The following is a 12967-nucleotide window of genomic DNA, read 5'->3' as shown; positions in this document are numbered from 1 at the left end:
GGTGAGGCAGAACGCAGCCGTGGCATACAGGACCCTCCTGGGGGGGGGACCCGCTATAAGCTCCCTGTGTACACTGGCACGTGGTTGTGAAAACAGGTATTTATATTATGTTTTACACCAAAAGGAGACATTTGCCAGTATAAATAACTGTATAGCTCCAGTGCCATTGCAGGGGGGCGGAGCTACCTCAGAGCGGGACCAGCTGCTTCTTCCTCTGCTTCCGGCAGCAGGCACACAGCTCCTCCAACACTCCAGATACATATAGGGGTGTCAGAAAGGGGCAGAGCAGCTATTATACTTGTAAGTAGAGTCCTCATGAGGAAAAAACACTGGTGTTCCACTGAGTCACAGTATAAAGTTACAGCCTGCAGTCTTCCTGAGTCTGCTAGGTTTGGTGAGCTGGTCTTTTTCTCTGGGTCTCCTACTCGCATACCAATCAAGTGCAGGCTTGTGTGTGTGTGTGTGTGTGTGTGTGTGTGTGTGTGAGTGAGTTTGTCTCCTGTGAATGTGGTAAACACATGCAGATTCTCCCCCGTGCCCCCTTCTATTGAACAATGTTGCAAGTCCTCACAGGCCTTGGGGGGGAGGGTGCAGCAGCTATCCTGGTTAAACTCCCTGGATGGCGGACATCTTCTCTCAGCCCTCTGCAAATAGTCATAAGACACAGCGACTGCACCAGGCTGTATGGCAGACCTGGCTGCAAGCGGCAGAGGTCAGACCCTTCTCCCTAGTTCAGGGCCACATACACGTGGGCTGCCTGCTTACTCTCAGTAACTGATTGAGGGACAGAAGGAGGGGGAGGAGATGGACCCTATTATTGAGGATTCATCTCCTGCACAAGGGCTTGAGACCCTCATAATTGCTATCAGGGATGTGTTAAAACTCCCATTAGGAGACGATGCAGTAAAGCAATTCTCACAGAAAAAGGTTAGCGTCACTTTCTCTGATTCTAAGGAATTAGATATGTTGAAAGTTGACCTGGAAAAATCCTGATAAAAAAAATTCCAGGTGGCCAGACGCTTCTTAACACTTTCCCATTTTCTCCTGAAGACAGGAAAAACTGGGAAGATCCCCCAGTGTCTAAAGAGGTGGTGTTATTGGTCCCTGGCTCCTCGAATTTGAAGGACCCTGGGGATAGAAAACTAGAATACTACACTGAAGTCTGTTCCACAGCAGCTGGTATATCACAAAGACATGTGATGGCGGGTTGCTGGTTGACACATGTCATTCACACCTGGGCGGGCCAGTTCAAGAGGGCCTCGCGGGGGCCATGTTTCTGGTGAGTATGGTTACTATGATCAAACAACATTCAGGATACTGCACGTGTCTTATGCGACTCTATTAAAGAGAGAGGCGCTATTAATGTGAGTACTACTGCCATGGCAGTGTCGGCGCGCAGAGCTTTACGGCTGCGCTAGTGGATAGCGGACGCAGATTCCAAGCATAGTGTGGTGTTTCTCCCTTTCTCAGGTGAGTGGCTATTCGGGGTTGAGTTGGTTTCATAGATTTCCAAAGCTGGAATTCCACGTTTCTCCCCTCTCGGGCCCCACCGGCTAGGCATTCCTACCCGGGGCCATCTACTCAGTCCTTTTGGACTGCTATGTTTCTATCGTGAACCAGAGGCGCCTCAAACCCTGCATGAGGCACCAGAGGTAAGGCAAAAATGCCAGCAGATGTAGGTTCCCGGGAACAAAGCATCAGTTCAGCTTCCACTAAGACCTCGGCATGACCGTGCCCGCCCACCCCGAGGGGAACTCGTGGTGGGAGCTCGGATGCGTCATTTCAGCCGCATCTGGGAAAGTTCCTGCCAGGATACCTGGGTACAGGACCTCATTTCTCAGGGCTACAAACTTGCGTTCGACTGTGCTCCTCCCCACCGATTTTTCAAATCAAGCTTACCAGCTTTGGAAGATACACTTGTTACACTGCAACAGGCCATCCTAAAATTGGTCCAGTCCTGAGTCATTGTTCCAGTGCCACTGCAACAACAGGGCAAGGGTTATTACTCCAACCTGTTAGTGGTACCAAAATCGGGTGGTTCGGTAAGACCAATTTTGAATCTGAAATCCTTGAACCCTTACTAGAGGTTTTTGGGTTCAAGATGGAATCCTTGCGAGCAGTGATTGCGGGTCTCGGAGAACAGGAGTTCATGGTCTCCCTGGATATCAGGAGCGCCTATCTCCATATCCCGATTTGGCCACCTCATCAGGCTTACATGAGGTTTGCCCTGCTGAACAATCACTACCAGTTCCAGGCGCTACCCTTCGGCGTGTCCACAGCTCCGAGGTTGTTCACGAAGGTGATGGCGCGGAGATGATGTTCCAACTCCGGTTCCTGGGGGTCAATATTGTCCCTTACCCGGACGATCTCTTGATAAAAGCAAGATCCAGGGAGCTCTTATTGCTCCATATAGACCGCACTATACAACTTCTGTCACACCATGGGTGGATCCTCAATTTACAGAAGTCCCACCTGGAGCCAACTCAGCGGCTCCTGTTTCTGGCCACAGTATCCAGAAACATTCCCAGGAAGTGTTCCTCCCAGAAGACAAAGCGAGAACACGTCAGGAGATGGGCCGCATGGTTCTGTGGCCTACTCGAATATCCATCCATCTTTGCATAAGATTGTTGGGGAAGATGGTTGCCTCGTACGAGGCAATCCAGTATGGAAGGTTCCATGCCAGAACATTTCAATTGGATCTCTTGAGCAAGTGGTCCGGAACGCATCTTCAGATGCACCGGATAATACAGCTGTCACCTCAGACCAGGATTTCCCTCCTGTGGTGGTTGCAGGCCTCCAACCTACTGGAAGGCCGCAGTTTCGGGATTCAGGATTGGATCTTCCCCACGACATACGCGAGTCTGAGAGGATGGGGAGCTGTCACACAGGAGGCTCAGTTCCAGGGCAGGTGGTCAGCCCACGAAGCCCTCCTTCCGATCAACATTCGACATGCGAGAGGTGTCAGATACTCCTCTGGGCAGAAAGAAATGCAGTAGCACTGTCCGCAATCTTCATTCCAGGTGTAGACCACAGGGAAGCGGACTTCCTGAGTCGTCACGATCTCCACCCGGGAGAGTGGGGGCTTCACCATCAAGTGTTTCAGCAGATCATCGACCGGTGGGACTGCCCACAAATAGACATGATGGCTTCTCGACTCAACAAGAAGCTTTGTTGGTATTGCTCACAAACCAGGGACTCTCAGGCGACGGCAGTGGATGCACTGATGTCGCCTTGGCCTTACCGGCTGGTCTACCTGTTTCCTCCGATTCCATTGCTCCCACGGGTGCTCAAGCGAATCAGGAATCAAGGAGTCCAGGCAAATCTGATTGCCCGGATTGGCCTCGGTGGGCGTGGTATGCGGATCTTCTGGACATGTCCGTCAAAGACCCTCTGCCACTGAGAAGAGATCTTCATCAAGGTTCCGTTCGTCTACCCGGATTTACCGCGGCTTTGTTTGACGGCATGGAGATTGAGCGGAACATCCTAGCTCACAAGGGCCTTTCCAAAAAGGTTATTGCTACCATGGTTCAGACCAGGAAACCTGTGACGTCAAAACACTGTTATCATATCAGGAGAAGATATGTCTCTTGGTGCGAGGACCGCACGAATCCGCCTGCGGAGTTCCACGTGGGACGTTGCCTGCAGGCTGGTGAGGATAAGGGCTTACGTCTGGGTTCCATTAAGGTCCAGATTTCAATTTTCTTCTGGAAAAAATTTGGCAGTGTTGCCAGAAGTTCAGACCTTCTTGCGAGGGGTGCTTCACATTCAACCTCCTTTTGTACCGCCCACGGTACCCTGGGATTTGAATGTAGTGTTGGAATTTCTGCAGTCCTCCTGGTTTGAACCTCTGACAGTAGAGGACAAGTACCTCACGTGGAAGACGGTGATGTTATTGGCCCTGGCTTCAGCTAGGCGTGTCTCAGAATTGGGGGCCTTATCGTGTAAAAGCCCTTACTTGGTCTTTTATGAGGACAGCGCGGAGCTCAGGACTATGCAGCAGTTCCTGCCGAAGGTCGTCTCTGCGTTCCAATTGAATCAACCTATTGTGGTTCCGTCAGGTTCTGGCACTTCTGCTCCTCTGGAGGCATTGTATGCTGTGTGAGCCTTGAAGATCTAGGTCAAGAAAAACGGCTCTGATCAGAGAGACAGATTCCTTGATTGTGCTTTGATGCACAGAATAAGTTTTTCCCTACTTCAAAGCAGTCCATTGCTCGTTGGCTTAGGCTTACTATCCAACAAGCCTATGTGTTGGCAGCCTTACCTGTTCTACAGTCTCTGAAGACCCACTCTAGAGGATCAGTGGGGTCTTCCTGGGCAGCTGCCCGTGGAGTCTCGGTCTTGCAACTATGCTGAGCTGCTTCCTGGTCGGGGAAGAACACATTTAAAGTTCTACAGGTTTGATACCCAGGCAAAAGAGGATTCACAGTTTGGCAGGTGGGGCTGCAGACATCTCTGTAGGAATTAGTAATATGTACTTGTCATCTATAAACTGTGATGTGAATTGTACATTTAGTGGCTGATTTATCGATGAGTTGGTATATGCAACAAGTTTTAAAATTACTGCTGTGTGCATGGAAAGAGAACCCAATTATCAGCTATTGTGTCCCCTACTAGGTCCAGTTGTCATCTGTAAATTCCCTGCCTTCATTACCTGTCATAACCCCAGGAATTGAAGCAAGTCTGGCCGGGCTATCACTCAACTCCAGTTCCCCTGCAGTCACTGGTGCCCTTAACTCAGGTATTGTGGTGTTAACATGCTAATGTTGCCTTCTTGTTACTCTAGCTCTGTGTACATTCTAATGCTCTGTCTGATTGCCGCTTACTCTAGTCCTGCATGCATTCTAATTCTCTGGCTTATTAAAGGTTGGTTTAGCCTTTCTAAAGATCTAATTGGCTACACCTTGGTCTTAGCCTGTGCACATGCTAAATCTGTTATTTGGTATAGCTTTCTCTATGCCTGCGAGTGCTGTAAAGTTCTGATTAGCCATGGGTTAGTTAAGACAGACGTGTATGCACAGAACTAAATTTAAATATTCTTCTACACCAGTGGTTCCCAAACTTTTTTTGAATCACAGCTCCCTAGAGTATCAGAATTTTTTTAATGACACCCCTAGGCCAAACGTTTCTTATTGAGAAATTCAGAAAAAAAAAATATTAAATTAAGTGACTTATGTATTATATGTCATCCTTGGGTTCAATTATTTGGTGAGGGACAAGATTTGCTTCTGTTTGTCCACATATTTTATGATTGGCATTGGCAGCCACCAGCACTGGTTATGACTATTTATATTGACCATAAATAGTTTGAATTGGTCCTGGACCACCAACCTGATGCACCCCTGCAAGTGTCCCGCGGCACCCCAGAGTGCCATGGCACACAGGGGCAGATGTATTAAGCCTGGAGAAGTGATAAGTGCAAGGTGGTGATGCACCATCCAATCAGCTCCAATATGTAAATCGACAGGAGCTGATTCGCTGGTGTGTTATCCCCTTGTACTTCTCACTGCTTTATCACTTCTCCAGGCTTAATACATCTGCCCCACAGTTTGAGAACCACTGTTCTACACACAGCATAATTTCAACCCAACCATGTCCCCTCTAAGTAACAGCACATGTAAAGGCAGTGGGAATAGTTGACTGAATTTCGTTCAGGTATTGTCATTGTAAAAGTAGGATCTTTGCTGTATGCCATGAAGGTGAGAAATGAGCTATGAAAGTATTATCTTGTATAACTATGTCCATCGACCTCACCCTCTTGCCCCCTTCAACTCTCCCACTCTTGCTTCCTGTCCTTAGCTCTCCTTACATTAGCTCACTCCTTATGTCTTGCGTTTGAGACTCTTCCCCCTCCCCCTATACTTTATACTGTGAGATCCATGAGCACTCTCCTCCTGTTCCCATTACTTACAGATGTGTCCACACACATCTTTGCTATATCCCGCCATGTATGGCACAGTTTTGCATGCTATAAACTCAGATGTGCATGTTGTGCCAAATTGAGTGAAAAGCAAAGATGTAAGTGGACACATCTGTACGTCCCTTGCCCACCAGCTACACTCTTCACCTTCTCTTTGAACTCTACCACCAAACCCCATTCCTTTGTTGTTTTGTTTCTTCAGAGGACTTTGACTTATCTGGCCATGCTAATAGGTACAGGTTTCAGATTACGATGTATCTTTCCATTGCACCCCTTGCATCAGTTCTGTACAGTGTTGCAGACCACTTGTGGAGCCCTATAAATAAAGTTTCATAATAAAAACTAGATCTTGCATGGGATAAATTCTTTTTAATTTTTTTAATGAAAATTTGACAAATATAAACGTAACAAGTGTATCTTTTCTTTTCCAGGTTTACAAACGGTACCTGTATTAACGCCACAGATTAACCATTCCCTCGCCCCTGTTCCCTTAAACCCAGCAGTTTCGCTACCAGGTAATGATCCTATAACTAATATGTAGCATTAATGTGCTGGGATTAGAATTTCAGAGCTTTTAATGAAATAATTTCACCATGCATTTACTATCCAGTCTGAGTGATGTCTGGTTTTACCAATACCAGGCTGCCACCAGATTAATTTACTTGTATTTTCTTTATAGTAAAAGTATTTATTTTGCTCATGGGTAATACACTTAAGGTGCATACACACGGAGCGATATAACTGAGCGATTTTTACTATATAGTCAAAATCGCTCAGAAAGTTAGTGCAGATCGCTCCGTGTGTACACAGGCAGCGATAGCGATGCGCGTCCCCGCCAGGTCGCTATCGCTGGGAAAAATAGTCAGTGCAGGCAAGTCAATTTTGGCTATGTCGCTGGGAAAGTTAGTTAAAATCGCTAGAGGCCAGCGATTTTTCCCAGCGATAGCGATGTTGCCGGCGGCGGTGGTGCGGGTGGTGGCGGCGGTGCGGGCGGCGGCGGGTTGCGGTGGCGGCTGGTTGTGGCGGCGGTGCGGGCGGCGGCGGGTTGCGGTGGCGGTGTGGGCGGCGGCGGGTTGAGGCGGTGGTGCGGGCGGCGGAAATTTACCTTTATCTTGCAGAGTTTGGCAGCGGAGCGGTACCAGTTTCAAAAATGGCGCCTCAGCGTAATTTTTGAAATTCAAGATGGCCGCTGCGAGCCAATCACGGCTCGCCGCGTCATCGCCCCGCCCCCTCCCGCTGACTTATATAAGTCAGCGCGAGGCAGCGGCTTTCAGTCCGACGGCGGAGGAGGAGCGGAGAAGAGCTCCTGAAGACTGAAGACGCCGTGGAAGTCCTGGATGGGCGGCGGCTATGCAAAAGAGCTTAGCAGCCGCCGCCCACCAGGTGAAGACGCCGGAGCAAGACCCCAGAAGCCCTGGGGAGGTGGCGCCCCCCCAGGTGAAGACGCCGGAAGCCCTGGGAAGGCGGCGGCCATGCAAAAGAGCTTAAAGGCCGCCGCCCCCAGTTGAAGACCCAGTTTAATAAAGGATTTTTTAAAGAATGTGTCGTGTTTTTTTTTTTTAATATTTTCTTTACAGGTGGACTACAGGTGCCAGCGGGCCCTTTATGTCCGGGCATGCTGGCACTTGTGGTTCTCCAAGTGCCAGCATGCTGGGGCAGGCTTGCTGGGACCTGTAGGCCACCTGTAAAGAACAATATTACTATTGAAAGGCTATCAGCCTCCCATCCACCGCCCACGGATGGGGGGGGACAGCCTCGGGCTTCACCCCTTGCCCTTGGGTGGCTGGAGGGGGGGACCCCTTGATTTAAGGGGTCCTCACTCCTCCAGTGTACCCCGGCCAGGGGTGACTAGTTGGGGGGGTAATGGCACAGCCGCAGGGACCAATATAAAAGTGTCCCCCGGCTGTGGCATTATCTCCCTGGCTAGTGGAGCCCGGTGCTGGTTTGAAAAATACGGGGGACCCATATGTCTTTTGTCCCCCGTATTTTTTAAACCAGGACCGGACGCAGAGCCCGGTGCTGGTTGTCTAAATATAGGGGAACCCTACTCATTTTTTCCTCTGTATTTTAACAACCAGGACTGGCTCAAAGAGCCCGAGGCTGGTTTTACATAGGAGGGGGGACCCCACGCAAAAATTATTTTTTTACTTTTAGCTATTTAAATACCAGCCACCCTGTAAAATCATCCTATATATGACACTCATCCCCTTATTTAAATGAGATAGCCAAAATCTCCCATAGCCAAAATCTCTTGCATAGTTAGACAAAATCTCTGGTAAAGTTAGTCAAAATCTCCTACTGCCAGTTCAAGGGAAAAGTTAGTCAAAATCTCTCATAGTCAAAATCTCTCCGTGTGTATGCACCTTTACTCTGTTACTGCAGTTAACTGTTACATTGTAGACATTCTAATGCTCTGATTCTAGTCCTCAAGATGACTGCAATGCACTGGTTACAGGTTACTCTGTTCTACAGCTGTGACTATTGTAATTTTCTGGTTACTGGTTAGCCTGGGGTAGATGTATTACCAGGCATTATGAGAAGTGGCACTGATACCGCTTCTCCCCCATGTGAGAAAGTTGTGATTACCGGTAAATATAACGTGACGATGTGCCAGCTCATGTCAGAACAATCAGTGCCACTGACCGTTCATACATTTGCAGCTATCGATTTGGACAGCTGCGGGTGTCATTGCTCCATTCACTGCCACTCTAGTGGTGGCTGCTGGCTCTGGTCTGCACGGGCGATCTCGAAATATTGGCAAGATCTCACGCATGCCCAGTGAAGCTGACCGGGAGGTGAGACACCGCATCAGCACGAGGCTTATGCGCTGTCAGGGATTTCCAAAAAGGGGGTGGGGGGCGTTTTCACTCCCACAGACTAGATGGTAATTCTAGATCTCGTCTGTAGTGCTTCCTGCTGTGCCTCTGTAAAGAGGCGAAGCAGGAGGCACTATAGCGGCACAATGCGTGCCACTGTAATGCATCTGTCCTGTTCTGTAATGCCCTGTTCTAATCCCCTAATTCTAGTGCTGGGAATGTGGTGTTGTGATTATTATCATCCATTATATGGTGCCACAAAGGGTCCACGGCATCTTACAAAGTATATAAACAATGCTAACACAACAAAATTGTGCAAAAGACTTTCAGTAAAAACATTGTAGAGCATAGTATACAAGCTATAATTTAAAAATGTAAAAATATGACATCACCAAGCAAATTAACCATAGTGGGAATTGAACCCATGACCTCAGTGCTGTGAGGCAGTAGTGCTAACCATTCCACAGTCTCTACTTCCCAACACATGAGTGAGGAGAGACGCATAAGAGGTCCGGTAGGAGGGGAAGGACTCCGTATCCTCGGTATAAAGATGATTTTGCAGGCCAAAAGAGCTGACAAGTTCAAGGCTAACAACTCAAGCTACAGGGATAATAGAACACAATCTTGGGGAACACTGTCTGGTAGTGGAAGAGAAGTGTAGCCATGACAAGAGACAGACACCAGATTAACCTGTCTAGTGCTAGGAATGTTTGAATATACTGGCTACAAGTTACTCTGGGCCTGATTCAGAGATGAACATAGAACACATCGCTGATGTGTCTTCGGACACAACAGCAATGTGTAAAAATGCTAATGCAACAGAAGGCATCTATAGGAAAGACGCCTCCTGTCAACATCTATGTACGAATGCTGTGTCGAAGATGCAGCATCGGTCATCTAAGTAAGCCGAAGCTTGCTTAGAATGACCGCCGAAACGTCTGTCAGTGCAAGGAATTCTGCGTCCGATGACGCAGACCCTGGCCTCTCTGTATGCCTACTAAATGGGCATGACCTCTCCATATTTTTATTTATTTTTATTTTTTTAACAATCTGTGTAGTCACCTCCAAACGCTGCATCTTAGCTGACAAGGAAGGACAGTGAGCATTTTTCAGCAGGAGACAGACGCATGTGCCGATCTAACAATCTGATATGTACGTAAACCATTGGGTTTGCATATATCTCTGAATCAGGCACTCTGTTCTAAAGCCTTGAGTCTAGTGCTGGGAATGTAGTAATGCTCCGGGTACAGGTTGGCCTGCATACATTTTTAATTCTTTGGCTATAGCTTACTTTAGGCTTCTGAATAATGTTATTGGCTGCAAGCGAGTTTTGGTATGCAAATGTTAAACTTTTCTAGTTCCTGCTTGGGTTGCTTACTGTACACACGGATAACGATTAGAATAAAAAAGAAATCTAATACTTACACACCAGACAAATATGGCTAATAAACTTGGTATCTGCCTTGTATAACCCTGTATTCATGCAGCCTTTGGTTCTTCAGTGTATGCTCTCCTAGGCAGTCTTGGGTCAGACTATGGGAATTTATTTATTTTTCCCAGATTCTTTAGTGTTTAAAATGTATCACTTTTAGCCAGGTATTAAACTTGTAGACGAGCACAGTGGGGACCCCGGAAGACGGCGCGGGGATGTCTGCAGGTGTAGTTGAGTTTTTCATGCACGGCATCAGTACAGCGTGCGGATTTACTGTCATGTTAACAGTTGCACAGCCAGCACATGTGAATGCTTTAACTAGCATTTCACGCTTGCCGACATACCGGCACTTACCTTCCGGGGTCCACATACTGCTTGTTGCCATTTTAATTGCTCACAAGATGTATATTACCAATTAGATTCGATCACTCCAGCCTTCCATGCAATTGTTCAATTTAGGTGTTTTTGTCATGACTAACATACGACCTTCGGGTTCTGGTCTCTAGGCCGACAGTAACTGGGTCGACCACTATTGGTCAACATGGTCTCTAGGTCAACATGAGTTCTTGAAAAAAAAAAAAAAAAAAAAAATTCTTTAATTTTTTTTTTTTTTTTTACTTTTTCATACTTAACGATCCACACGGACTACGATTGACGAGCCAACACATGCACTAATTGGTGTTCACAGTGACTGTACGGCGAAAGCGACACCAAAAAACATCAAAAACTCATGTCGACATTTTGACCTGTCGACCTAGACCATGTCTACTTAGCATCCCTGTCGACCTAGTTACTCTCGACCAATAGTGGTCGACCTAGGTACTATCTACCTTCCATACCACCCCCCGACCTTCAGAGTTTCCTTTGTATACAAAGAGAGAAGTATCCAACCTGTGCAACTCGTTTGCAGACTGGTAATGTTAGATGTTTAATTCTCCTCTCTTGTTACTAAAGGTTTCATGCCCTTATCCACTGGACTGCCTACATTACAGAACATACCCAATCTTAACTTGCCTGCTCCCCATTTAATTCCCAGACCTGGCTTCCCCGACCTGACGCACAATGGTAGGTTTCCATGGAACTGAGTTTTGTAATTACATTCTATTTTAGATCTACATGCTGAGCTGTTACATTGAATGTGTATTCATTTACTGATCTATCCATAGTTCTCGTACTCCCTGCTAACCCCCTAATTAACATGTTGTATCGGGTGTGGCATTATTCCACATCACATACATGTTATCAGCCTGGTTATGGTGTGGCTATATACAGCTCATATCAAGGTAATGGTAATATTTAGGTATAGACAGTTTGGTAAGTGCTCTACAGTATTCACATTTATATAATGCTAAATACTCGTCTTTGATGTGATAACTATCCATTAGATAATCGCATAGGATAATTGCCATTTGTTTATAATAGGCTGTGCTAAATTGTTACATTACATATATGCTATAGACCAGGCATTCCCAACCTCTGCCCTCAACGCACACTAACGGTAACCTATCCAGTGATGATATACACTGAAATAAGTATTCCTTAGTACCTAGTACAGTGTTTGTGAACTATTTTGCAAAAGTACACAGCATGGGAATTGCACCAGATGTCTTACATCATAGGGATAAAGAGGACATATTGTATAAATACTTAAAGTATGATATATTGTACATGTCATAATAAGTAGCATATATAGACCACCATTATCTGAATGTATACTACTTATACAGTATAACGCCAGCAAACTGTTGCATTTTACATTATCTTACTGTACAATCTTTTTCTTATAGTGTCAAGCTTGCCGCCTATTGGTCCATTGCCACCACTGAACTTGCCAGGACTACCTCCCCTTTCGGTAACTCCTCAGTTTTCCACGTTTCCCCTGGCACCTATTGCAGCTGACCTAGTTCCGTCACTGCTGGACCACAGTCCTGCACCCCCCATGGATAACGGGACATCACCGGCCGAAGACCTAAGCAGCGCAGACTTTCCTGCCACAGCGAAAGTTACAGTCAGCAACGCAGGGGCAGTGGTCTCTGAATCCTCGTAACAGGGAACAGGCTGGCTTGGTGTATTTATTTAGCCACAGAATGTTTAAAAATACCGAACACTAGTTTCATACTAGTATGTACTTATGTAGGAGAACTGTAAATAAAGAGAAGTCTAGTTATGAAGAAATAAGGTCATTGAAGGTGGAAATTACAGATGAGGGGAAATGCCAAACTCCTATGTGGATGTAAATTATTTTAGCATATAAGAATTTCCAGCCAAAATGTCTTTAATAAAAACAGTTATAGCACGTGCACTCTTAATGTGTGTGTGGTTCTGTCTCCTCCTGATCTCTCATCCACTCCAGTGCTTGCCGAGCCTCTTTATAATTGCTGTACGTCAGTAACGTTTGAACAGCTTCTTTGTTCTTGAACATTTCTGTAAATGGCATTCAGTGCGAAAGATCTGAAAAGAAAATGTTATTGGTTTAAGTAAAAGGACTTAATATCTGCATTTTACATACAGCAATAAATTACTGGAATTTTACACTTTCTTGTGGCCTCTTAATCAGTTTTTTTTCTTCTGCTTTCTCCTTTAATATGGGGATGGGGTGGTATAACAAATGTATGTAGTATCTCTTCCACCTGCATGAAAAATAATATTCAATGTATACAATTTTCAACTATACTGTATATGGTTGTCGTTAACTGACTGATTCCCCCAGATGTCTAATTAAACATGCTTCCTATATATAGTTACACCTCATTACCTGTAGCCTAATTTCTGCCAGGAGACCTATTTACTGTGTGTGTCTTG

At 46.3% G+C, this 12967-nt stretch overlaps 1 protein-coding gene across 2 annotated transcripts in view; it reads left to right on the top strand.

Moving 5' to 3' along the window:
* Positions 1 to 12697, top strand: part of GORASP2 (golgi reassembly stacking protein 2) — a 45942-nt gene extending 33245 nt beyond the window's left edge. Inside the window, exons 7-10 of one of the 2 annotated variants that reach the window (XM_063933491.1) lie at positions 4615 to 4738; positions 6349 to 6432; positions 11120 to 11230; positions 11953 to 12697. In XM_063933491.1, the coding sequence (XP_063789561.1) occupies positions 4615 to 4738; positions 6349 to 6432; positions 11120 to 11230; positions 11953 to 12212 (579 nt within the window). In that variant the 3' untranslated portion in view covers positions 12213 to 12697. The remainder of the gene's footprint in view (positions 1 to 4614; positions 4739 to 6348; positions 6433 to 11119; positions 11231 to 11952) is intronic. The other variant, XM_063933492.1, reaches the window with a different exon arrangement.
* The last annotated feature ends 270 nt before the right edge of the window (positions 12698 to 12967 follow it).

The sequence above is a fragment of the Pseudophryne corroboree genome, chromosome 7 (assembly GCF_028390025.1).
Source record: "Pseudophryne corroboree isolate aPseCor3 chromosome 7, aPseCor3.hap2, whole genome shotgun sequence".
In the NCBI taxonomy this organism is placed as follows: Eukaryota; Metazoa; Chordata; class Amphibia; order Anura; family Myobatrachidae; genus Pseudophryne; species Pseudophryne corroboree.
Note: the sequence above shows the minus strand (reverse complement) of the source record. Positions and strands in the feature narration are given on the sequence as shown.